The sequence below is a fragment of the Salmo trutta genome, chromosome 24 (assembly GCF_901001165.1).
Source record: "Salmo trutta chromosome 24, fSalTru1.1, whole genome shotgun sequence".
In the NCBI taxonomy this organism is placed as follows: domain Eukaryota; kingdom Metazoa; phylum Chordata; class Actinopteri; order Salmoniformes; family Salmonidae; genus Salmo; species Salmo trutta.
In genome coordinates, this window is record NC_042980.1 from 30,670,339 (window position 1) to 30,695,648 (window position 25,310).

Consider the following 25,310-nt stretch of genomic DNA (forward strand, 5'->3'; position numbering starts at 1 on the left):
TGGCGTACTGTTTTCATCTGGCTCAAACAACACTGGGGCATCGGATTGGTCCATACTGGGCGGAACACTTAACCCAACCTACCTGGCCAGCGGCAATGACTACGTCGTTGGCCAACTCTCAGGCGTCCTTGCTGCACATTGGGTTTTATGGTCTGCATACAGCTCACAATAGTTTTTGCTTTGTCAATCGGGACAGAGATGGCCCCACAGAGTAGGGTAATGAGGGTAGGTATGAGTCTCTCTGGTTGCCCTTGGACCAGTTCTTTAAGTATGTTGAAACCAAACAATGGCCTCTCCAGTGGTAGACTACGAAAGGGACGTTGATTGACAGGCTGGGTTCCTCATTCTCAGTTAAGTTTACTGTTATGGCAACCCAACCATCAAAGTATGAGGTCTCCATTTACTGCATACACCTCCAGCTTGTCATCACAGTTAATGATTTCAATGAGTGGTCTGATATCAAGACCAGGAATGTATGTCTTTCCAAATACGAACTATCATGCTTACTTGAGCTCCTGTGTCAAGCAAAGCACTCACTGCAAGCCATTCAAGTTACATTGCGTCAGGGCTAAAAACATGTGCGAGCAAGGAGGCCTACAAGCCTGACTCAGTTGCACCAGCTCTGTCAGGGGGAATGGGCCAATATTCACCCAACTTATTGTGGGAAGCTTGTGGAAGGCTACCTGACACATTTGACCCAAGTGAACCAATTTAAAGGCAATGCTACCAAATACTAATTGAGTGTATGTACACTTCTGACCCACTGGGAATGTGATGAAAGAAATAAAAGCTGAAATAAATCATTCTCTCTACTATTATTCTGACATTTCACGTTCTTAAAATAAAGTGCCGATACTAACTGAACTAAGACAGGGAATTTTTACTAGGATTAAATGTCAGGAATTGTGAAAAACGGAGTTTAAATGTATTTGGTTAAGGTGTATGTAAACCTCCGACTTCAACTGTGTGTGTATATGTGTGTATATATATATATATATATAACTGCACAACAACCTCATGCTGATGACAGTATTCAGCCATCAGCAAGAACAAGACATTTGCAACATGGTCATAGCCAACAATTCCATCCGGCTAAGAGAGATCCAAAGTGCAATCATAAATGACAACAATATCTTCGCAAATATCAATTCTGTCAGCATTTCCACTATAGACAGAGTTTAGAAAAATCAAATGACTATGAAACCACTCTACAAAGTGCCATTTGAGAGGAATAGTGACAGTGAAGGAGCTGCGGTACCAGAATGTCCAGGTAAATCATTGGTGTGCACATGGTATATTGTACAGGGAGTTTTACTGTACTTCAATGATGCCTGTATATACTTCTTGAAGTTGTAGATTGCGGCCACGCCTCCTGCCATTTTGCAGACATGCAGTAGAGTTGTGATGTTCCATAAAAGAGTTGTGACAATTGCACTTACAGTTTAGAGAATGTTAAGACTATTTAAAGAAATTAGCCAAAGCAATTGAGAAACTGGAAAGTATCTATACCCCAAAAAACGAGTTAAGTACTTTACATCACTGCCTGAGAGTAGGGGTTTTAGTTCTCGACGAATGTCGGTGTATTTACGCCAAGCCCCTGGTGCACAGTGTGTAGGAAAACATCTTGAACAGTGGCTACACTGTATTTTATGCCTGCATCAGGTAATTTAGATGAGAACAGGATTCGTTGTAGCCAGTTGTAGCTCAATCTTGGGTGCAATGATCACGTTCTCGCACTGACTGACTGTGTGGAGGCTCATTGATTTAACGTTACGTTAGCCAACATGCTACACTGGCAAAGTTGGAAATGATATACCTGTTGGTTATATTAGCCACGACTTACCGTTCTTTGTGCAGCTTAAAATGGCGAATAAAGTTGGAAGTTGTTGCGCCTCTGTCTGTCATTTTCTTCCCACATGTTTTGCAAGTTGCAGTCCGTTTTTATATCCGTCTTTATATCCGAAAATAATAATTTTGGGTATCATCTTTCCAAGGGCTCCATCTGAATTCACTCGCCGACGTTCCTCTGCACTGCCACGCGCAACTTTTTCTCAGCTGTTACAATTTGATTGGCTGCTGTCCGATTCAAACTGTAATCCGTTAAATTAAGAGTTGATGCGCTGCACACTTTTTTTTAATAGTATAATTTTTTATATTTGGGCTTGGGGAGGGTATCAAGTCAGTTCGAAAAGGCTCAAGTCCAAGTTAAGTCACGAGTCATTGGTGTTAAAGTCAAAGTCGAGTTTCATGTCATCATATTTGTGACTCAAGTCTGACTCGAGTCCAAGTCATGTGACTTGAGTCCACATCTCTGCTTTATAGCCACGCTCAATATACATTCACACAGTGTAAGAAGGGCTAATAGAAAGACAAGAATATTGCAAATGACATTAATGCTAATTATTGGAAAATGACTGAACAAGCTAGCATAGCGCTAACCGACGCTAGCAACCAACTGACCGGAGCAAGCAAACAGCTAACCGGAGCTAGCCAAAAGCTAACCGGAGCAAGCTAATAGCTAACCAGAGCTAGCTCTAAGCTAGCGGCTTTTCTAACATTTACAATACAACAATTACAAAGTTCTTAAACATCACAGTTACAACATTAAATTCTCTAAACCCTTAGGATTTTCTCAGGAGTGTCTTTTTCAGGAGTTAACAATTTGGTTTTTTTCTAGAGCAAAGGAATTTAGATCAAATTTCATTTTACACTCGACGTGTGTTTTCTGTCAAAAGTTATATAATTACTATGTTGTTCAAAACCATTACATTCACTTCAACAGGCAAGTTACAAAATTATATTGTGGTATTCAGTGTATTTTTGCACTTCACTGACCTGTAACACAGGATAAATAATGAAACGTGAGAATGTGGCTTCTCTTTCAAAGGTTCTTTCAATTATGAGAACAAACAGGTGCAGGATCACATATAGCCCCAGTGTGAAGTGAACACGTTTCACTGCCCCCTACTGGCCAACATTTGTATAAATGCATCCCAATGGCGAAACCTTGGAGGACTGACATTTCAGTAAAAGCATTCTTCCCTACTATAAAGAAACAATACATAAACACAAATGTGACTATACATTTTGTGTGCGTCACAGTAGCATCCACATTAAAATGTAGAAGAAACATTCATGTAACTTATAATTTCCATTCTCAGAGCGTTTATAAAACCTTGCAGGAAAACTTGCAAGGAACCAGATTAAAAACGTTCTCAGAACCCCACTTATCTAAGCTGTATCTACTGATATAGATAGATTGCTGTAACCACTGAGTCATGTCTTGTAATTATTTTGCTACCTCAGCCCCAAATCAGATGACTTCCGCTATGTGTCAAACGGGTGGTGGAGGGGTTCTATAAGAAAGTGAGGATTCCATGTTTTTTACATAATGATGAGTTGTTATAAGAAGGCCTTGAGGAGGAATTCTGGGCTGTTGTCTGTCACTTTGGAGTAACATGGAGACATCAGTAGACAGATGAGAGGGCCACGTCAGCTCGTTCTGCCAAAGTAACCCACTTTATGACATGGACATGAAACTGAGCAGGAGTGACCTGTACACCTTCCAGAGCAGTGGTAAGCAGGGGAGGAACTGGAGGTCACAGGGGCAATATTTTGACTTATAGGTTCTTCTTGCACTGAAGGCCTGGTGATCCAACAGTAGTGCGCTATTTGTGTGATTTTTCTTATATTCCACCCCTGGTGCTAGGGGCCTATGGGGCCTTTCTTATTTCAAAGTATGTTCTTTATACAATTCACTATAAATTGGTACAAAGTGTGGTCTGCTGTAGCTCAGTTGGGAGAGCATGGTGCTTGCAACGCCAGGTTAGTGAATTTGATTCCTGGGATCACCCATGCATAAAAATGTATGCACGCATGACTGTAAGTTGCTTGGATAAACACATCTGCTAAATGGCATATATTATATTATAATGTGGCTTGGACGGACTTCAATACAGTAAATTATTCATTTATTGTAACTACATTCAAAACATTCAGGGAGACAAGCCTTGTGAGAACCATTAAAGGTAGACTCAGCGATGTGACATAGACGCATAAAGTAAACAGCATAGTGGGTCAATTTCCACAATGGAAGCGTGAGGATCAACTTTTCTGCTGTTTCGGTCCCGTGGCTACCACACTGTAACAGCGAACCAGTGCACATGTGCAGATACTGTGTGTGACTGATTGAGAGCGAAGTCTTGCATCTCACTCATCTCAAAATCTGCGGTGCTGCTCGTGAGAACAAGATTTAGCTGAGTCAACCTTTAAGTTATCATAGACAACTGTGAGGGATAAGATTGTTATGGTACACACAATCTGAAAGTGGTGGTGGAGACTGAAACAGAGAAGTAGAAGAACTGTCTGTGCATTGCAAAAAAGAACCAGTCTAGCCAAAGAGCTATTGCAGTGTGCGAAGACTACAGACAGCACTGAATTCTAACTTTATATTCGCTGGCCACAAGCACCTGCTGTGGCAACCTACAGTAAATGAGTGCAATTTACTGAGCTCAACAGCCTGACTTTCTACATTTAGGCAGAAATAGAGAAATGGCCAGAAGAGGGCAGCCATGTCTGTGGGTTTGTTGAGATCATTTCTCCATATTCCAAGGGATACTGTTTTCTGAATTTTAATCCCTACCCCTTGACACTTCATGGATTGGATAGGTTTAAGCAACATGATAATTGCTTCAGCTTGCCATCTGATAGGCTGGGGGGTTTGCATTATTGCTTCCACCCTTCTGATCATTTTAGATCTACAGGAGTGCCTGGGGGGGGTAGATGGTAGAGGTCCATTTGGAATGTAGCATAAATCCTGTTTGTGTTTATGTCAACATGTTTCAGATCTAAAACCAGCCAAGGCCAGAGGAGTACAGCGATGTCTAAATGTTATTGTCGTTTACCTCATCCTTCTGACTACACTGAATGCCTTCCTCCTTTACAAAGGCACAACAAACCATTGGTTGGTTTCATGTCCAAAATGGTTCAAACACGTTTATCTAATGTTGTAAAAGGATTTTCCATGATATCCTGAACTGCAGTAACACATGACTTCCTGTATTAGTAACGCTCTGTGTCTCTCTATGTGCACCTCTGTCCCAGTGTTTTCGACGGAGTCTAGTAGTCTCTCCTCCTCTGGCTCCAGAAGCTGACCGACAATCACATCCCCCTGGGGACGGACCAGGAGGAGGACCTCCGTACCCTTGCCAGAAACACCAGCTTGGAGACCATCTCTCTCAGAGGATACCTGGGGAAGTAACAGACCCAGGTCTCCAGCCTCTGTGGGGAGGATGGCCAGCTGGGCCAACTGAGAACGAACCTGGGTGCGGTCAACGCCAGCACCACTCTCCTTCAGGACTCAGTGAAAGCATTCAGATTACTCAAAGGTAGCTACTGTAAGACATGGGCAGGACCTACCAGGTTAATATATCTTACATTTGATATAAAATATGAGTACACACATCAACGTAGATATACACATATCTTGGGATGCAGAGCAATCAACCCTTGTGTTGTGTGAGATTTGCATATTATGTTTTTGTCATCATGCTTTGCAAAGTATAAATTACAACACAAGAGTGTATTGGTGGTAATAATAAGGTTTTGTTGTATTGCAGCTTCACCAGGCCCACAGGGACCTACTGGTAAGTTCCCTGCTCCTTAGTGCCAAATCAACAACCACAGAAGAGAGGAAGAGAGGTATAAATGCCCCTTATACCACAAGCTTGTAATTCACATGTTATTTGACCTTGTGGTTTCCCTAGGTCCACCTGGTGCGAGGGGGTTACCTGGTGTGAGGGTGGACAAGGGAGACAGGGGTGAGTCAACCAAAAGCACTGCATTTGTCACGTCCTGGCCAGTATATAAGGTTAATTGTTTGTAGTTTGGTCAGGGCGTGACAGAGGGTATTTGTTTTATGTGGTTCAGGGTGGTGTGTTTGGTTTAAGGGTGTTTGTTTTAGTAATTCCGGGTGTTGGTTTGTTTAGGTATTTCTATGTGGAGTCTAGTATGTCTGTTTCTATGTCTGGTGAATTGGTGTTGGGACTCTCAGTTGAAGGCAGGTGTTTTCTATCTGCCTTTGATTGAGAGTCTCATAAATGAGGGTGTGTTTGTGTTTGTGTTTTGTGGGTGATTGTTCTGTGTAAAGCACTATGCTTTGCCAGACTGTTTTGTTGTTCGTTTGTTCTAGTGGTTTTGTTATTTTGTATTCAGTTGTTTTTGTAAGTGAATAAATCTAAATATGAGCATACACGTACCTGCTGCATTTTGGTCCTCATTCACCAACGACAACCGTGACAGAATCACCCACCACCAAAGGACCAAGCAGCAGAGGAAGGAGCAGAAGGCGTTCGAGTTGGACTGGCGGGAGAAGTGGACTTGGGAAGAAGTTCTGAACGGGGCCGGACCTTGGCATCAGGCTGGGGAGTATCGCCGCCCGCAGTGGGAAATAGAAGCAGCCAAGGCAGAGAGGCGTTGGTACGAGGCCAGAGTGGACGCGCTGAAGGAGATGCACGAGAGGCACCCCCAAGAAAATTTTGGGGGGGGGCACACGGGTAGTTTGGCTAGGCGAAGGAAGAGCCGGAAGCCAGCTACCCGTGGTTATATGGAGGAGCGTATGAGGTGGGGAGCGCCATGTTTCGCTGAGAAGTGCAATATCTCACCCATACGCACGCACAGTCCGGTGCGAGTTATTCCAGCCCCTCGCAGGTGCCGTGCTAGAGCGGGCATCCAGCCTGGTAGGAGGATGCCTGCGCAGCGCATCTGGTCGCCGGTACGCCTCCGAGGACCAGGCTACCCAACTCCCGCTCTACGCACGGCTACCATCAAGCCCCTGCACAGCCCAGTCTGCCCTGTACGAGCACTCCGCTCGTGCAGGGCTACTAGTTCCATCGAGCCAAGGCGGGTTGTGCAGGAGGTAAGATCTAGACCGGCTGTGCGCCTCCATAGCCCTGGGTTTCCAGCTCCTGTCTCTCGTGCGGACCCGGAAGTGCGTCCACCCAGTCCGACTCGTCCTGTTCCCGCTCCCCGCACTAAACGGCAAGTGCGTAAACCCAGCCTCGCCAGTCAACAGTCGTCGGAGCTGCCCGCCAGTCAACAGTCGTCGGAGCTGCCCGCCAGTCAACAGTCGTCGGAGCTGCCCGCCAGTCAACAGTCGTCGGAGCTGCCCGCCAGTCAACAGTCGTCGGAGCTGCCCGCCAGTCAACAGTCGTCGGAGCTGCCCGCCAGTCAACAGTCGTCGGAGCTGCCCGCCAGTCAACAGTCGTCGGAGCTGCCCGCCAGTCAACAGTCGTCGGAGCTGCCCGTCAGTCAACAGTCGTCGGAGCTGCCCGTCAGTCAACAGTCGCCGGAGTGGCCAGACTGCGCTGAACTGCCGGAGTGGCCAGACTGCGCTGAACTGCCGGAGTGGCCAGACTGCGCTGAACTGCCGGAGTGGCCAGACTGCGCTGAACTGCCGGAGTGGCCAGACTGCGCTGAACTGCCGGAGTGGCCAGACTGCGCTGAACTGCCGGAGTGGCCAGACTGCGCTGAACTGCCGGAGTGGCCAGACTGCCCTGAACTGCCGGAGTGGCCAGACTGCCCTGAACTGCCGGAGTGGCCAGACTGCCCTGAACTGCCGGAGTGGCCAGACTGCCCTGAACTGCCGGAGTGGCCAGACTGCCCTGAACTGCCGGAGTGGCCAGACTGCCCTGAACTGCCGGAGTGGCCAGACTGCCCTGAACTGCCGGAGTGGCCAGACTGCCCTGAACTGCCGGAGTGGCCAGACTGCCCTGAACTGCCGGAGTGGCCAGACTGCCCTGAACTGCCGGAGTGGCCAGACTGCCCTGAACTGCCGGAGTGGCCAGACTGCCCTGAACTGCCGGAGTGGCCAGACTGCCCTGAACTGCCGGAGTGGCCAGACTGCCCTGAACTGCCGGAGTGGCCAGACTGCCCTGAACTGCCGGAGTGGCCAGACTGCCCTGAACTGCCGGAGTGGCCAGACTGCCCTGAACTGCCGGAGTGGCCAGACTGCCCTGAACTGCCGGAGTGGCCAGACTGCCCTGAACTGCCGGAGTGGCCAGACTGCCCTGAACTGCCGGAGTGGCCAGACTGCCCTGAACTGCCGGAGTGGCCAGACTGCCCTGAACTGCCGGAGTGGCCAGTCTGCCCTGAACTGCCGGAGTGGCCAGTCTGCCCTGACCTGCCGGAGTGGCCAGTCTGCCCTGACCTGCCGGAGTGGCCAGTCTGCCCTGACCTGCCGGAGCTGACAGACTGCCCTGACCTGCCGGAGCTGACAGACTGCCCTGACCTGCCGGAGCTGACAGACTGCCCTGACCTGCCGGAGCTGACAGACTGCCCAGACTGCCCAGACTGCCCAGACTGCCCAGACTGCCCAGACTGCCCAGACTGCCCAGACTGCCCAGACTGCCCAGACTGCCCAGACTGCCCAGACTGCCCAGACTGCCCAGAGCTGACAGACTGCCCAGACCGCCCCGAGCTGACAGACTGCCCAGACCGCCCCGAGCTGACAGACTGCCCAGACCGCCCCGAGCTGACAGACTGCCCAGACCGCCCCGAACCGACAGACTGCCCAGACTGCCTGGAACGGCCAGAACCTGAGCCGCCTCCAAGATAGGTGGGTTGGGGAGGGGGGGGTGTAGCACAGTGCCGTCGTTGACGGCAGCCACCCTCCCTTCCCTCCCTTTAGTAAGGGGGAATTTTTCTTTTAGGTATTGTTTGGGGGTATTTTTTTTTTTGTTTTTAAGGTGCTTCTGGGGTAGCACCTTTAAGGGGGGGGTACTGTCACGTCCTGGCCAGTATATAAGGTTAATTGTTTGTAGTTTGGTCAGGGCGTGACAGAGGGTATTTGTTTTATGTGGTTCAGGGTGGTGTGTTTGGTTTAAGGGTGTTTGTTTTAGTAATTCCGGGTGTTGGTTTGTTTAGGTATTTCTATGTGGAGTCTAGTATGTCTGTTTCTATGTCTGGTGAATTGGTGTTGGGACTCTCAGTTGAAGGCAGGTGTTTTCTATCTGCCTTTGATTGAGAGTCTCATAAATGAGGGTGTGTTTGTGTTTGTGTTTTGTGGGTGATTGTTCTGTGTTCAGCCCTAGGCTTTGCCAGACTGTTTTGTTGTTCGTTGGTTAGTTCTAGTAGCTTTGTTATTTTGTATTCAGTTGTTTTTTGTAAGTTAATAAATCTAAATATGAGCATACACGTACCTGCTGCATTTTGGTCCTCATTCCCCGACGACAACCGTGACAGCATTGCTCCATTGTTGTAGCATCACTGAGTCACTGCAACAGCCAATGTTAGATCAGCACCAAACTATACTGAACAAAAATATAAACGCAACATGTGAAGTGTTGGTATCATAATCTGAAATAAAAGATCACTGAAAATGTCTATATGCACAAAAAACGTATTTCTCTGAAATTCTGTGCAAAAATGTGTTTGCATTCCTGTAAGTGAGCATTTCTCCTCTCCACCCAAGAAATGGTGTGGCATATCAAGAAGCTGATTTAACAGGATGATAATTACATAGGTGCACCTTCTGCTGTGGACAATAAAAGGCCATTCTAAAAAGTGCAGTTTTGTCACACAACACAATGCCACAGATGTCTCAAGTTTTGAGGGAGTGTGCAATTGGCATGCTGACTGCAGGAATGTCAGAGCTGTTGTCAGATAATTTCATTTTGATTTATCTACCGTAAGCCGCCTACAACATCGTTTTAGAGAATTTGGCAGTACGTTCAACCAGCCTCACAACCGGAGACTAGGTGTAACCACGCCAGCCCAGGACCTCCACATCTGGCTTCTTCACCTGCAGGATCATCTGAGACCAGCAACTCGGACAGCTGATGAAACTGTGGGTTTGCGCAACAAAATCATTTCTGCACAAAGTGTCAGAAACCGTCTCAGGGAAGCTCATCTACATGCTCGTCATCCTCACCAGGGTCTTGACCTGACTGCAGTTCGGCGTCGTAACCGACTTCAGTGGGCAAATGCTCACCTTCGATGGCCACTGGCACACTGGAGAAGTGTGCTCTTCACGGATGAATCCCGGTTTCAGCTGTACCGGGCAGATAGCGTCATGTTGGCGAATGGTTTGCTGATGTCTACGTTGTGAACAGAGTGCCCCATGGGGGCAGTAGGGTTATGTTATGGGCAGGCATAAGCTAAGGACAATGAACACAATTGCATTTTCTTGATGGCAAATTGAATGCACTTACAGTAGATACCGTGACGAGATCCTGAGGCCCATTGTTGTGCCATTCATCCGCCGCCATCATCATCTCATGTTTCAGCATGATAATACACGGCCCCATGTCGCAAGGATCTGAACACAATTCTTGGAAGCTGAAAATGTCCCAGTTCTTCCATGGCCTGCATACTCACCAACATGTCATCCATTGAGCATTTTTGGGATGCTCGGTATCAACGTGTATGACAGCGTGTTCCAATATCCAGCAACTTCGCACAGTCATTGAAGAGGAGTGGTACAACATTTCACAGTCCACGATGAACAGCCCGATCAACTCTATGCGAAGGAGATGTGTCGTGCTGCATGAGGCAAATGGTAGTCACACCAGATACTGACTGTTTTTCCTGATCCACGCCCCTACCTTTTTTTTAAAAGGTATCTGTGACCAACAGATGCATACCTGTATTCCCAGTCATGTGATATCCATAGATTCAGGCCTAATTTATTTATTTCAATTGACTGATTTCCTTAAATGAACTGTAAATATTAGAAATTGTTGCATGTTGAGTTTATATTTTTGTTCAGTGTAGCTCTGTAGCATTAGCATTCAGCTGCTCATCTGTCCAGTAATGATCTGTGCACTGATGGCCTGTCATCTTCAGTCAGGGGCAGAGGAAGTGGAGGCCTGCCTCTCTGTTTCATAATAACTCACTGTTTAGTCAATGAATTGACATTTACCTCTGTATGAAGTCTCAATCAGGGATGGACTTTCACACAAGCTAACAGATTACCCTGCGAGTTTGAGTCAGGCGTTTTTCAATAGGTCATCCTACCAAAATGCCGTCCTTCCTCACACTATACATTGAGTGTACAAAACATTAGGAAGACATTCTTAATATTGAGTTTCACCCCCTTTTGCCCTCATTAACAGCCTCATTTTTTCGGGCCATGGACTCTACAAGGTGTCAAAAGCATTCCACAGGGATGGTGGCAGGTGTTGACTCCAATGTTTCCCACAGTTGTGTCAAGTTGGCTGGATGTCCTTTGGGTGGTGAACCATTCTTGATACACACAGGAAACTGTTGAGAGTCAAAAACCCAGCAGCGTTGCAGTTCTTGGCACACTCAAACCAGTGCACCTGGCACCTACTACCATACCCTCTTCAAAGGCACTTCAATATTTTGTCTTGATCTTTCAACCTCTGAATGGCACACATACACAATCCATGTCTCAATTGTCTCAAGGCTTGAAAATCCTTCTTTAACCTGTCTCCTCCCCTTCATCTACACTGATTGAAGTGGATTTAACAAGTGACATCATGTGTATGTCATGGAAAGAGCCAGTGTTCCTAATGTTTTGTACACTTAGTGTACAACGGATGCTAACCACAGGAGGTTGGTGGCACCTTAATTAGGGAGGACAGGCTCATGGTAATGGCTGGAGTGGAATTAGTGGAATGGTATAAAATACATCAAACAATGGTTTCCATGTGTTTGATGCCATTCCATTTCCTCCATTCCAGACATTATAATGAGCCATAATCCCCTCAGTAGCCTCCTGTGATGCTAAGTACCCGGTTTGGTAATCAGGCTGCCACTTTCAGTCAGCTAACATGGATGGATAAGTGCCTTTTTTTGAGGCAATGATTGTCTTTTTCATAATAACATAAACCATCAAAGAGAAATTCCAAATCCATCAGACTAAATAATGTTTCATACATTATACATTAAGTGATCTGTGAACATTCTATGTTAAGTTAATGTGATTCATGCAGTAACATTTAATGTTTGTTTTTGTATATAAGTATTTAGCGAAAGGGTTACTGTGTTCCAGGTGAGACAGTAGATAGTGATAGTGAGAGGGTAACTGTCTTCCAGGTGAGACAGTAGATAGTGATAGTGAGAGGGTTACTGTCTTCCAGGTGAGACAGTAGATAGTGATAGTGAGAGAGTTACTGTCTTCCAGGTGAGACAGTAGAAGGTGATAGTGAGAGGGTTAGTGTGTTCCAGGTGAGACAGTAGATAGTGAGAGGGTTACTGTGTTCCAGGTGAGACAGTAGATAGTGATAGTGAGAGGGTTACTGTGTTCCAGGTTAGACAGTAGATAGTGATAGTGAGAGGGTTACTGTGTTCCAGGTCAGACAGGACAAAAAGGAGACCCTGGAGTTGATGGCCAGACTGGAGCCAAGGGAGAAGCAGGGGAACCAGGACCCGAAGGGGATTCACCTTACTCCTACTGACCCCAAACCTTTAGATCAATCTTAACCCCAATAGGAAATGTGACATAATTACTGATCTTTCATGTCATAACAATGCATTTAGTAGTCTGTGGTTCTTATTAATGCTCATATCCACTGGCAAACAGAGTTCTCTTGTAGTTCTACCACTAATGATCTCCATACAGTACATCAACTCAATAATAAGTCACTGTTTGAGGTGAAGATGGTACCACTGGGCAACAAGGACCAGCTGGAACACCAGGTAGACCCAGTAGTACTAACATGTGGCGTTATGAGAAAATGGTGGATAAGTTGACTGTTTACCATGGCAGTTACCCATGCATCAACACTAACTTTAATCAGCTCCTTGGTGGACAGGTAGGACCGTGATATTAGTGTGTTCTTTTAGTCTGAGAGACAGAGGCTAGATTAATTATTGACAGTGTCACATGGGCCAGTTCTACAGGTGGAGCTGGGTGATTTAGTGTTAGGGACATTGAATATTACCCCCTCTCTCACCCCATCCATCACAGAGGAAACGTGCGTCGTGTACTTGATGTCCCAAAGCCAGTCCAAATAAAGTATGCTTTGATACATATTTGATTAGCTGAACTTGCTCCGGGACTTTGCATTTTTTTAATTGCTTAAAAAACTAGCCCTGACTCTTGAAAAGTTTTAGGGAGGGGGGAGGTGTTAATGAATTTAAAAATAGTGTAGGATGAATGGTTAAAACTGCTGCTGCTGCTGCCCAGGCAGAGACTCTTCTTTTTCTCTCAGTAGGCTGATGATCACAAGGCCCTATTCTCTTACGCCCTGGAATAGGTAGAAGATGGACTCAAACTCCCCTTTTTGGTTAACAGAGTCATAAATAATGCCCAATAATGTTTGTTCCCTGTTTTGTGTTGCTACCATGTCGTGCTGCTGCCATGTTGTGTTGCTACCATGTTGTTGTCATGTTGTGTTTCTACCATGTCGTGCTGCTGCCATGTTGTGTTGCTACCATGCTGTGTTGTCATGTGTTGCTGCCATGCTATGTTAATGTCTTAGGTCTCTCTTTATGTAGTGTCGTGTTATTTCTCTTGTCGTGATGTGTGTTTTGTCCATTATTTGTATTTATTTTTAATCCCAGCCCCCGTCCCCGCAGGAGGCCTTTTGCCTTTTTGGTAGGCCATCATTGTAAATAAGAATGTATTCTTAACTGACTTGCCTAGTTAAATAAAGATTAAATTTTTAAAAAATGCATTAAAATAAAAAAAATTTTTCCCTCATGACTGGCTCAAGTGTTGTAACATTTCCAGGCATAGTTCCACATTTCTGTCACAGCTGTCGTGGAAGAGAGAATGGGACCAAGGCGCAGCGGGTTGCGTGCTCAACATATTTGTTAAATAAAATGAGAACACCACGGAAAAACAATAAACAAACTAACGACATGAACAGAGCAGCAGGCTCAACAAAAGCAGTGCTCTCAAACAACTACCCACAAGTGACAAACAAAAACACACACCTATTTATAGGACTCCCAATCAGAGGCAACTAGAAACACCTGCCTCCAATTGAGAGTCCAGCACCCAACCTACACATAGAAAAACTAACCTAGAATATGCACATAGAAATACAAACATAGACCAGTGACCAAAAACCCCGTAATACATAAATAAACTACCCTCTGCCACGTCCTGACCAAACTACAATAACAAAATATCCTCTATACTGCTGGTCAGGACGTGACAATTTCAGCCTTCTCAGTTTCTGTTCCGGTTGTCACAGTAATATACAGAAACGACATATGTACGATCTTAATTTGAGCCAGTTTACAACAGCAGGAAAATAATCCTGCAGAAACAGGAAATGTGAATTATTATGTGGATTATAATTAATGGACATTATTTGTAGGGGTTGATACATTTTTCTTGAGGGGAAAAACAAGTCTCACAATTTAAAGTGTAAATTACAAACTTTAGAAGCCTTTTTAAACCTTGAATACACTACAAGTTCGCATTTTGTGCTATGCAGGAAAATTCTCAGCAACAAAAGAGTGATCAAATTAAGATTCTACATCTGTATATCACCAGATCATCATTGTGAAATTTGTCAATTTCAGTTAAAAGTGCTGAGTAAATGCATTCACAACTGGAAATACAGCTAGTTTAGTTTACTTGCTTCACCCATATATAGTTTATTTTTTTCTTGTCACACACACAGTACAGCTGTCGGATCTTAATTTGAGCCAGTTGTCTACAGCAGGAAAATGATCCTGCAGAAACAGGAAATGTGAATTATTATGTGAATTTTATTTAATGGACATTTTTGTAGGGGTTATTTGTAATTTGTTACGACAAATCAAGTCTGAAACTTCAAGGTGGAAATTTCTAAATGTAGAAGCCTTTTGTAAAACTCAAATACACTACAAGTTTGCATTTCCTGCGGTGCCGGACAATTCTAATTAAGATCCTACATCTGTAATACTGTAGTTATGTTAAATCTTAGGTGTGTAATGCGTATGTATGTACAGTTGAAGTCAGAAGTTTACATACCCTTAGGTTGGAGTCATTAAAACTCGTTTTTCAACCACTCCACAAATTTCTTGTTAATAAACTATAGTTTTGGTAAGTCGGTTAGGACATCTACTTTGTGCATGACACCATTAATTTTTCCAACAATTGTTTACAGACAGATTATTTCACTTATAATTCCCTGTATCACAATTTCAGTGGGTCAGAAGTTTACATACAATAAGTTGACTGTGCCTTTAAATAGCTTGGAAAATTCCAGAAAATTATGTCATGGCTTTGGAAGCTTCTGATAGGCTAATTGACATAATTTGAGTCAATTGGAGGTGTACTTGTGGATGTATTTCAAGGCCTATCTTCAAACTCAGTGCCTCTTTGCTTGACATCATGGGAAAATCAAAAGAAATCAGCCAAGACCTCAGAAAAAAATTGTAGACCTCTGCAAGTTTTGTTCATCCTTGGGAGCAATTTCCAAACGTCTGAAGGTACCACGTTCATCGGTACAAACAATAGTACCAAGTATAAACACCATGGGACCACGCAGCCGTCATACCTCTCAGGAAGGAGACGCGTTCTGTCTCCTAGAGATGAACGTACTTTGGTGCAAAAAGTGCAAGTCAATCCCAGAACAACAGCAAAGGACCTTGTGAAGATGCTGGAGGAAACGGGTACAAAAGTATTTATATACACAGTAAAATGAGTCCTATATCGACATAACCTGAAAGGCCGCTCAGCAAGGAAGAAGCCACTGCTCCAAAACCACCATGAAAAAGCCAGACTATGGTTTGCAACTGCACATGGGGACAAAGATTGTACTTTTTGGAGAAATGTCCTCTGATCTGATGAAACAAAAATAGAACTGTTTGGCTATATTGACCATCATTATGTTTGGAGGAAAAGGGGGAGGCTTGCAAGCCAAGAACACCATCCCAACCGTGAAGCACTTGGGTGGCAGCATCATGTTGTGGAGGTGCTTTGCTGCAGGAGGGACTGGTGCACTTCACAAAATAGATGGCATCATGAGCAAGGAAAATAATGTGGATGTATTGAAGCAACATCTCAAGACATCAGTCAGGAAGTTAAAGCTTGGTTGCAAATGGGTCTTCCAAATAGACAATGACCCCAAGCATACCTCTGAAGATGTGGCAAAATGGCTTATGGACAACAAAGTCAGGGTAAAAAAAGAAAGCCATCACTAAGCCCTGACCTCAATCCCATAGAACATTTGTGGGCAGAACTGAAAAAGCGTGTGCGAGCAAGGAGGCCTGCAAGCCTGACTCAGTTACACCAGCTCTGTCAGGAGGAATGGGCCAATGTTCACCCAACTTATTGTGGGAAGCTTGTGGAAGGCTACCTGAAACGTTGGACCCTGTCACATCCTGACCAGCAGAGGGAGCAATTGGATTAGTTTTGGTCAGGATGTGGCAGGGTTTTTGTCTGTGTGTGAATGGTTGTTGGTGATTAGGACTCCCAATTGAAGGCAGGTGTGTTGAGTTGCCTTTGATTGGTAGTCCTATATAGGAGTGTGTGTTTTTCTTTGGGGTTGTGGGTAATTGTTTCTTGTTTAGTGTGGTTGCACCTGACAGGACTGTTGGCTGTCAGTTTTCTCAGTTTGTTTTTGTTATAGTGTTCTTTCTATTCAATTCAAGATGACGAACACTAACTCTGCTGCATTTTGGTCCTTTCCTGAAGACAGCTGTGACAGACCCAAGTGAACCAATTTAAAGGCAATGCTACCAAATACTAATTGAGTGTATGTAAACTTCTGACCCACTGGGAATGTGATGAAAGAAATAAAATATGAAAGAAATCATTCTCTCTACTATTATTCTGACATTTCACATTCTTAAAATAAAGTGGTGATCCTAACTGACCTAAGACAGGGAATTCTTACTAGGATTAAATGTCAGGAATTGTGAAAAAGGAGTTTAAATGTATTTGGCTAAGGTGTATGTTAACTTCCGACTTCAACTGTATCTCTTCAGTGGATATTGTGTGCATGTGTATACAGTGTCTCTGATTGTGTGTCATACGTACAAGCGGTGCAGCTACTAATTGTTCAGGAGCCCCTGGGCTGCCAGGACCACAGGGACCAAAGGGGGATATGGGACACATTGGTGAGTCTGTATGGGCTGAACACTACATTCACCTATAGACTGTTTACTTTTAATGCTCCATACTTCACCTGCGTATCTGAAGGGCACACCTGCAAACTACTTATTTTTTTGTACTCAACAATTAACTGAACCTGGCCTCTTTTCTTTTCTCTTGCTACTACCTCTAACATTTACCTCTCAACCTCTTCACAGGTTTACCAGGGATACCAGGCCAGAACGGGATCAAAGGGCATACTGGTAAATAACTTGGTGTTTGACTGTTTCATGCGGCCAAGCATGATTGTGTCTGTACATGTTAGTGAACCCTGTTCCTGGAGAGTTACCATTCTGAAGGTTTTCATTCAAACCCTAATCTAGCGTACCTGATTCTAATAATTAGCTGGTTTATAAGATTAATCAGGTTAGTTACAACATGGGTTAGAGTGCAAACCTACAGGAGGGTAGCTCTCCAGGAACAGGGTTGGAGAGCCCTGTGTTAATTGTGTGACTGAGTGGAACTTTGTGCAGAGTTTTGCATTTGCATCTGTACTGTACACTGTAGCCTCCACATTGTAGAGTGAGTGTATTTGTATTTATTATGGATCCCCGTTAGCTGCTGCCAAAGCAGCAGCTACTCTTCCTGGGGTCCAGCAAAATTAAGGCAGGTTATACCATTTTAAATCATTACAATACATTCACAGATTTCACAACACACTGTGTGCCCTCAGGCCCCTACTCCACCACTACCACATATCTACAGTACTAAATCCATGTGTTAGGATAGTGAGTATGTTATCGTGTGTGTGTGTGTGTGTGTGTGTGTGTGTATATACATGTGTCTGTGCCAATGTTTGTGTTGATTCACAGTCCCCGCTGTTCCATAAGGTGTTTTTTTTAATCTGTTTTTTAAATCTAATTTTACTGCTTGCGTCAGTTAATTGATGTGGAATAGAGTTCCATGTAGTCATGGCTCTATGTAGTACTGTGTGCCTCCCATAGTCTGTTCTGGGCTTGGGGACTGTGACGAGACCTCTTGTGGCATGTCTTGTGGGGTATGCATGGGTGTCCGAGCTGTGTGCCAGTAGTTTAAAACGACTGAACAGTAGTCAATGTGTGACAAAACTAGGACCTGTAGGACCTGCCTTGTTGATAGTGTTGTTAAGAAGACAGAGCATCGCTTTATTATAGACAGACTTCTCCCCATCTTAGCTACTACTGCATCAATATGTTTTGACCATGACAGTTTACAATCTAGGGTTACTCCAAGCAATTTAGTCATCTCAACTTGCTCAATTTCCACATTTATTACATGATTTAGTTGAGGTTTAGGGTTTAGTGAGTGTTTTGTTCCAAATACAATGCTTTTAGTTGTAGAAATATTTAGGGCTAACTTATTCCTCGCCACCCACTCTGAAACTAACTGCAGCTCTTTGTTGAGTGTTGCAGTCATTTCAGTCGCTGTAGCAGCTGATGTGTATAGTGTTGAGTCATCCGCATACATAGACACACTGGCTTTACTCAAAGTCAGTGGCATGTTGTTAGTAAAAATTGGAAAAAGCAAGGGGCCTAAACAGCTACCCTGGGGAATTCCTGATTCTAACTGGATAATATTTGAGAGGCTTCCATTAAAGAACACCCTCTGTGTTCTGTTAGACAAGTTACTCTTTATCCACATTATAGCAGTGGGTGTAAAGCCATAACACATACATTTTTCCAGCAGCAGACTATGCTCAATAATGTCAAACTGCACTGAAGTCTAACAAGACAGCCCCCACAATCATTTTATCATCAATTTCTCTCAGCTAATCATCAGTCATTTGTGTAAGTGCTGTGCTTGAGTGTCATTCCCTATAAGCATGCTGAAATTCTGTTGTCAATTTGTTTACTGTGAAATAGCATTGTATCTGGTCAAACACCATTTTTACAGAAGTTTACTAAGGGTTGGTAACAGGCTGATTGGTCAGCTATTTGAGCCAGTAAAGGGGGCTTTTCTATTCTTGGGTAGCGGAATGACTTTAGCTCCCCTCCAGGCCTGAGAGCACACACTCTCTAGCAGGCTTAAATTGAAGATATGGCAAATAGGAGTGGCAATATTGTCTGCTATTATCCTCAGTAATTTTCCATCCAGATTGTCAGACCCCGGTGGCTTGTCATTGTTGATAGACAACAATACCTTTTTCACCTCTTCCACACCTCTTCCACAATATAATAGCCATATCTAGGAAAACCGAAGTTCCAACAGCTGGGCCTAATACAGTGTACAATTCTTGTCTTTCATAATTTAGTCTGATATACTTGGATGTGTAGTGTCAGCGTTTGTTGCTGGCATGTCATCCCTAAGTTTGCTTATCTTGCCAATGAAAAAAATCATTAAAGTAGTTTGCAATATCAGTGGGCTTTATGATGAATGAGCCATCTGATTCAATGAATGAAGGAGCCGAGTTGGCTTTTTTCCCAAAATGTCATTTAAGGTGCACCAAAGCTTTTTACTATCATTCTTTATATAATTATCTTTGTTTCATAGTGTTTCTTTTTATTGAGTTTAGTCACTCTATTTTTTAATTTGCAGTACGTTTGCCAATCAGTTGGGCTGCCAGACTTAATTGCCATACCTTTTGCCTCATCCTCTCAACCATACAATTTTTAAATTCCTCATCAATCCACGGGGATTTAACAGTTTTTAGTAATTTTCTTAATGGGTGCGTGCTTATTAGTAACTGGAATAAGTACTTTCATAAATGCATCAAGTGCAGAGTCTGGTTGCTCCTCATTACACACCACAGACCAGCAAATATTCTTTACATCATCAACATATGAATCACTACAAAACTTCTTCTATGACCTCTTATACACTGTATTAGGCCCAGCTGTTGGAACTTCGGTTTTCCTAGAGATGGCTATTATATTGTGATCACTACATCCTATGGATTTGGATACTGCTTTAAAGCAAATATCTGCAGCATTAGTAAAGATGTGATCAATACATGTCGATGAAGGTGAAATAAAAAATGTAAAAATAAAAATGTAATTCCTGTGCTGTTTGTAACTACCCTGGTAGGTTGACTGACAACCTGATCCAGGTTGCAGGCACTGGTTACAGTTTGAAGTTTCTTCTTGAGTGGGCAGCTTGATGATACCCAGTCCATATTTAAATCACCCAGAAAATATACTTCTCTGTTGATATCACATATATTATCAAGAATTTCACACATATTATCCAGATACTGACTGTTAGCACTTGGTGGTCTATAGCAGCTTCCCACAAGAATGGGCTTTAGGTGAGGCAGATGAACCTGTAGCCATATTACTTCAACAGTTTTTAACATTAGATCATCTCTAAGCTTTACAAGAATGTGGTTCTGAGTATAGACCGCAACACCGCCTTCGTTGGCGTTTCTGTCTTTTCGGTAGATGTTATAACCATGTATTGCTATCACTGTATCGTCAAAGGTTTTATCTAAGTGAGTTTCAGAGATGGTCAGAATATGAATGTCATCTGTTACAAGCAAGTTATTGACTTCATGGACCTTGTTTCTTAGGCTACATGTGTTAATATGGGCTTTTTTACCACTTTTCTGGGTTGCTTGATTGTTTTTAATGCTTTACTGGGAAGCTTTTCAGAGGTAGACTTACTCATGTTATTTACATTGTAGCTGATAGTGCAGGGTGAGCTGCATAAAGTGGTCTTCCTACTATTGCACACCGCCTCAGTGCTAACAGTGTAACTCTGGTTTATAGGCTCATGATTACTGCTTACAATAGCTGTAGAATAAACAGATGTATTTGGTGCAATTAGGGGTACATAAATGAAATTACTTGCATTGTGTTTGCCAATGCCCCTAAGATCATGTACATTTGATGCAGCATTAAGACAACGCATTGTCACAATGGTAGGGATTAACTGAGCATTGTTTCAGAGCAGCCTTGAAATGAATGGACAGAGTCCAGGAGCCAAGATGATTTGGATGGACTCCGTCATTGCTGTAGAGTATCTTCTGCTTTCAGAAGGTGTCAAAGTTATCAATAAAAGTGACTCCAGCAGAGCTACAGCAGTCTTTTAGCCAGATGTGTAATGCCAGCAGTCTGCTGAATCTTTCACACCCGCGGCCCAACGGTGGTATTGGACCTGAAATTATTGGCTGGTTTTTGGAGTCTTTTAATGCTAAAATCAGTTCTTTAAAATCCATTTTTAAATGTTCTGAGCTAGCCCTCCTGATGTCGTTTGACCCCACATGGACTACGACAGTGTCAGCTCCCGGCATCTGTGGTAGAACAGTCAGAAGCAGCCTTATTATGTCCTGTACTCGTGCTCCTGGGTAGAACAGGGTTTGACATAATGTGACAGTGGGCTGTACTGTATATCCTCCACACTGTAGAGTGAGTGACAGTGGGCTGTACTGTATAGCCTCCACATTGTAGAGTGAGTGTGACAGTGGGCTGTACTGTATAGCCTCCACACTGTAGAGTGAGTGTGACAGTGGGCTGTACTGTATAGCCTCCACATTGTAGAGTGAGTGTGACAGTGTGCTGTGAATCTGTCAGGAGCCCAGGGGCGTGAAGGAGTACAGGGGGCCCCTGATTGGAAGGGTGACACAGGGCCAACAGGACTACCTGGACCCATAGGACCTGAAGGTGAATTTCACCCTGTCTCTGAGCCCCTCATCGTCATGTCCTTCAAACTGTTGATTACAGGATTACAATTTTATATATTCTCCTACTGTAAAGTGTTATTTTAATCATATGAAGTGTCCTTTATGATTTTGGGGATAAATCTATGGTTATTGTTCTTCCTCCATAGGACCAAGAGGACCTGCTGGTGTTAATGGAACAAGAGGACTTGTTGGTGTGTGTGTGTGTGTGGTTTTACTATCCTTGTGCGGACCAGAATTATTATTATTTTTCATTTTTTTATTTAACTAGGCAAGTCAGTTAAGAACAAATTCTTATTTACAATGACGGCCTATACCGGCCAAACCCAGATGACGCTGGGCCAATTGTGCGCCGCCCTATGGGACTCCCAAACACGGCCGGTTGTGATACAGCCTGGATTCAAACCAGGGTGTATGTAGTGATGCTTCTAGCACTGAGATGCAGTGCCTTAGACCGCTGTGCCACTCAGGAGCCCTCACAAGGATAGAAAAACAAGGAAGATTTAGACAAGTAGGGACATTGTGCCAGTCCCCACAAGGAAAAATGCTATTTTAGGTTTAGGGGTTAGGTTTAAGATTACAATTAGGGTTAGGGATAGAATAAGGGTTAGGATTAGAAGTTAGGGGTTAGGGAAAATAAGATTTTGATTGGAAATCAATTGTTTGGTCGCCACAAGGATAGTAAAGCAAATGTGTGTACGTTTAATTTCAACTTTTTCATGTCCTAGGATTTCCAGGGTTGCCGGGAAGTCCCGGACCACTAGGTCCACGTGGAGAGAAGGGTGAAAGAGCAGCTGGACCAGGTGAGTGTGTGAAGTCACACACAGACACACTCAGCACTACACCTCACACTAATGCCAGGTTACCCACAATATCTGACATAGACTCTCTCGTCTCTAAGACATAATGTATATGTAAATATGTTATGTATTCATTTACCTGCATATTTAAGTGAATATACATTGGTCTATGGGTCTGGAATACGGTACAATTCATGTTTAATCATGTGCATGCATAAGTTATTTTAAAATGTCTCTCTCTCCAGTGACAGCAAATGTGCGTATCGCTGGCGGGGGGACTCGTGGGAGAGTGGAGGTGATATGGTCGGGGCAGTGGGGTACGGTGTGTGACGACGGCTTCGACACTCTGGACGGGACCGTGATCTGCAAGATATTGTTGAATCTCATGGACTTGGCTTCTGGATTGGGTTGTCATCCGGTTAGGAATCGGTAGGATCTGGTTGGATGACCTGCGATGCACAGGCAGAGAGGCCAGTGTGTTTGATTGCCTTCACAACGGCATGGGCATCAGCAACTGTCAACACAACGAGGACGCTGGGGTGCAGTGTGTGTGAATGTGTCCTGGATCCAGAGCAGGAGAGGTGCACAGCAAGAGAGAGACATATACACACACACTAAAGTATGTCCACACATACATTAACATGTTACAGATGGTAATTTATGTTACTATGACTTGTTACATCTACTGTATCTTATCTTTTTTAAACAACATTAATAAGTCATTGTTGATATAAACTTGCATTTACCTAACGTGTAGCTAACTTAGGCCTACCCATTGTCTCACGTCAGATGGTGTCACTCCTACGCGACGCTCGTCCTTCAAACCATCTGTCTTGTAGGACGTGGAACTCATCTCTAAAAATCTAGATTTTGCTCATCTGCCGATCACTAGTTTCTAACTCTATGTCGTATCTATGATGCACTGACTACTACCATGCTTGATCAGCTGTGCAAACTTGCCCAAGCTAGGAGCCTAGTGATAACTTGTTTGAATGGCCATTACTGTAGCTATTTTGCCAATCTTGTTGATGAATAACCAAAGTTATGGGACTGTTCTAAGAAATCAGCATGTATCTGACTCTGACAGCTGGCACTGTGTCTCACTACTTTGTAACATTTGGCCAACGCAATAACATCGCAACTAGCCTAAAGCAGTCAAGCTGTGCTGCAAAACTCACTAATCACGGCAAAGCAGAAACTGCCTTATCATGAAAACTCATGTGCTATTAGCTAGAATATCACTACACTAGCTAGCTAGAGGGAGTATTCAGCATTGAGTGTGTGAACTGTCATTGTTAGCATCCCTTGCTTTGAGACTGGTTCAGCCAGCAAGCAGACGCTAGCTAGCTAATTTTCATGCACATTTAAGATTTTCATGAATTATTATTCTACACCCACAAAACACCTTAGCTAAATGTATTGAAGAATTTGTGATTAAATAAATGTCAATATTAGTTACAGGTTTATAGTTTTAAGATGAACTCTGACTATGAGGATTCAAGGGGGTTCAGTGGACGATGTCACCTTGGTAACATTTTCGAATATTAGGACAGCATATTGTAGTCAAACTTATTTTTAGCTTTCCCATGAGTGTTTGCGAGTTATCAGAGAGATGAGTGCAGATGCCTTCGCACTGATGTGAGACAATGAGGCCTACCTGTAATAATGTACCCCGGAGGAAGGTTTATACAGAATACATGGTATTTTCTGAACTGCACTTGATAAACAACCAGTTTAATCAGTTTGAAATAAAACAGTGAAGAATCTGACAATATGAGTCAGATTCAGTTTGTATAAATGTTGTGAAATGCTCTGTGACATCAACCTTGGCCTCTTGATTCCACTCCTCCACCCACTCACTCACACGCGCGCACACACACACAATTCTGCTTAGGCCAGCACGATCAAAAGTCAGTCTGAAGGACAAGCGCCTCCTGACTGACACACAGTATTGGGGTCAACACTTCCACATGACACAGCCGGTCAGTCATGTTACATTAGAAAGAGTGAAGCTGGGGGAACAAAATAACTTGTGAGTGTGGATACACTCCCCTACGTATGTAGTTGGACAGTGATGCCAAACATTTAAATTTGGCTCTATACAAAAGCATTTTGTTTTTGATATCAAACATTTCATGTCATGACAGTACAGTACAGAATTTCACCTTTTATTTGAGGGTATTAATAATCAACGCTTTGTGTTTTAATACGACTGGTCTACTCCACAGGCATATGGACAGAGAGATGGAAGGATGAGGGGAGAAGCGTGCCACTTTCAGGGAGGGATGATGTTGGGGTCTAAGGAGGGAACTCAGGCTCTCATCCCCTGAAGGGGAATGGTCGTAGATGGATGGGCTATGAATCAAGCTCTCTGTCGCTCCTCTGAAAGCAGGCGGCCATTTGTGTCCTACGCTAACAGCACCTCATTCTCAAATACAGACTAATCCATTTTCAAGAGCCAGCGGTTAACTGGGGCAAAAATTCATGAAAGGGTTGGCATATGTTGCATATAAAACATTTTATTTTGCACTGAATAGTTTCTTATTGCAAACTGTCATGCCTTTTCTAGATCACGGGACCCTAATGTGCTTGAATACATTTATTTATTCATTTGGTCACTAGCCTTAGATAATACACTCCCAAATCCCTTTGGATTTGAGATCAAATGTTTCATATGAGATGACAGTACAAAATCTCACCTTTTATTTCAGGGAATTTTCATATATGAGTGATTTACCATGTAAAGCACTTTATGTACTGTATCTAGTCCCTCCATTTGAATATGGCATACATTTACATTTTAGTAGACACTCTTATCCAGAGCATCTTACAGTAGTGAATGCATACATTTCATGCA

General features: G+C 43.7%; 1 protein-coding gene across 1 annotated transcript; it reads left to right on the forward strand.

Moving 5' to 3' along the window:
• Window positions 1-3,458: 3,458 nt before the first annotated feature.
• On the forward strand, window positions 3,459-23,007 carry marco (macrophage receptor with collagenous structure). Its single transcript, XM_029712505.1, is given in 14 exon segments — window positions 3,459-3,576; window positions 4,846-4,947; window positions 5,104-5,142; window positions 5,145-5,387; window positions 5,619-5,645; window positions 5,766-5,819; window positions 12,616-12,682; window positions 16,949-17,025; window positions 17,218-17,262; window positions 21,547-21,636; window positions 21,803-21,847; window positions 22,382-22,456; window positions 22,699-22,868; window positions 22,870-23,007. Coding segments are annotated over 14 exon segments (1,290 nt in total).
• Window positions 23,008-25,310: the final 2,303 nt, after the last annotated feature.